General features: G+C 63.3%; 1 protein-coding gene across 1 annotated transcript in view; it reads right to left on the bottom strand.

Moving 5' to 3' along the window:
- The window catches only part of LOC104507961 (disks large homolog 3-like), a gene marked incomplete at its 3' end in the record, with an annotated part of 5,068 nt that extends 3,215 nt beyond the window's left edge, over window positions 1-1,853 (bottom strand). Inside the window, exon 1 of the mRNA XM_010149413.1 lies at window positions 1,783-1,853. Coding sequence (XP_010147715.1) covers window positions 1,783-1,853 — 71 coding nt within the window. The remainder of the gene's footprint in view (window positions 1-1,782) is intronic.
- Window positions 1,854-2,014: the final 161 nt, after the last annotated feature.

The following is a 2,014-nucleotide window of genomic DNA, read 5'->3' as shown; positions in this document are numbered from 1 at the left end:
AAGCAGCGCGGAGAGCAGATGGTTTGTCTGAAGGAGCGGTGCCAGGGACTCGGTGCCAGGGACTCGGCACGGCCTCCTCCCCGTGCCCAGGCACAACACCCGCCTGACCCCCATCCCCACCCGTCACGGCCCCACGGACTTTGCCCCGCGGCAGCACAGGCAGGCAGTGCACGAACCTGCCTTGCCCTCGCTGCGCAGCTGTGGCTCCAAAACACGTGGTGAGGACCAGCACCCCCAAATCGGCTCCGGCAGTCACTTGGGCGCCCAGCTCCAGCCCCATCGACAGCGCACAGGGTGCACCGCAGCCTCGCAGGGCTGACTCAAGCGGTTGGGTAGCAAGTCCTGTAATTGATGTCCTGTCCGCAGAGCAGCAGCTCAGCTGGTTTCGGGTAAACTGTGCTCGAAACTACCCCGCCCAGAAGGGCTGGGGCAGCCCGGGCACCCAGCAGCTCCTGCAAGCAGCACATTTGCGGGGTGCGCAGCCACCAGAGCTGGGGAGGGTTGGGAAGGGCCATGCTGGGCCAAAGCTCTCCCCTGGGATCACCCTCACAGCAAGGTGCTGCCCCGTTCCTCTCTGAAGCCACCTGGGTGTATGCGAGGGGACATGCTGCTGCAGAGACCACCAAAGCCACGCGGAGGGATGCATCAAGAGATGTAAGATGCTGCAGGCAGCCCGGGGGACCCTCAGGTGTGCCCCGATACACGCAGCACCTACCCAGGCAGGGAACAGGAGACTCACAGGCTCAACTCAAGCTGGACCCAGCCTAAACCCTGCTCCGTCCACCAAGGCGTCCGTGGGACAGCAGGGGAGCGAGGGTAGGGCTGGCAGGAAGATACGGTGCCCAGCTCATTGCACACCCCCAGCACGTGGCCCCGAGATGCCGAATCAAGCAAGATGCCTGCAGAGCCTCACGGGAAGGCGTGGACTGCAGGAACCCCGAGCTGCAGCTCTCCCCTCCTGCCAGGCCAGGCTCGTGCTGGGTCCAGCAGAGCCTGAAGGCCCTCTGCACAGAGCAGCCATGTCATCCTCCCCACAGGAAAGGAGAAGCATCCCCTGCTCCTGCCAGCCCCCACCCACAACCTGCTGTGCAGAGCAAGGATTTAAAGGATTATTTTAATTACTGAGTTAAAATTACTCATTAGCTGTCACCCCACTCGCGCTGTGGCGGGCAGGAGGTGGCAGGAAGCAGGCAGTGAGCAGGGGCTGCCTTGGCAGCGAAGGACTTGTAGCAGTTAGAGCTGCACGGCTGCTTAACCCCTGCCTGCCCCACGCCTGGCTCCGGACCAAGAGCGCATCGAGGGCTCAGAGCAGTAATCCTCCTAAGAGCTCATCTCCCCTCCAGCCAGATCCTGCTGCAGGAATGGCAGGAGGAGACAGGGAGAAGCCTGTTAGCAAGGAGTGGCTGGAGGAGAGCATCCCGAACGCTGCCCCGAGTAGAAGTGGTGCTGGATGCCTGGCGTTTCCCTGTTTCCCAGTGGTCCCCAGGGCTCCGTAGACACACCAGCGATTCCCAAACCGGAGCAAGCCCTTGGAAGAGAGGCTCGAGTGCCGATCACCCAGCTGCAGCAAACCAGCGCAAAAGCACTGCTCGGCTTGTGGTACCCTTCAGGCTTCATGATGTATCTCGCTACCCTGAGCCCCGAAACGCCCGTCCACACCGGTGCTGCACGGCCCAGGCTGAACCATCCTCCTCTGACCCCCGCCCTGTGAGGATATCCCCCCCCCACCCACCCCCGGCTGCCTGGGGCGAGGGGACAGACCAGGGGGCAGCCGAGCCTTACCGGACATAGAGAGATCTCTTCTCGCTTGTCCGGAGCGAGCCGGAGCCGGAGCTCATGCTGCTGTTCATCATCTGCTCTCTCAGGTCATGGATCTTGGACTCGAAGCGGCTGTACTCTGCAGGGAGAGAGGTGGTCAGTGCAGACAGGAGCTGCCCCCATGGCCGCACCCCCAGGCACCGATCAGGGCACGGCTGGAAGTGCCGAGAGGCAACGACAGCCTGTCCACGGGGCG

This window comes from Eurypyga helias, unplaced genomic scaffold (genome assembly GCF_000690775.1).
Source record: "Eurypyga helias isolate BGI_N326 unplaced genomic scaffold, ASM69077v1 scaffold26210, whole genome shotgun sequence".
NCBI lineage: Eukaryota > Metazoa > Chordata > Aves > Eurypygiformes > Eurypygidae > Eurypyga > Eurypyga helias.
The sequence above is the reverse complement of the archived record's forward strand: the minus strand, read 5'-3'. Positions and strand labels throughout refer to the sequence as shown.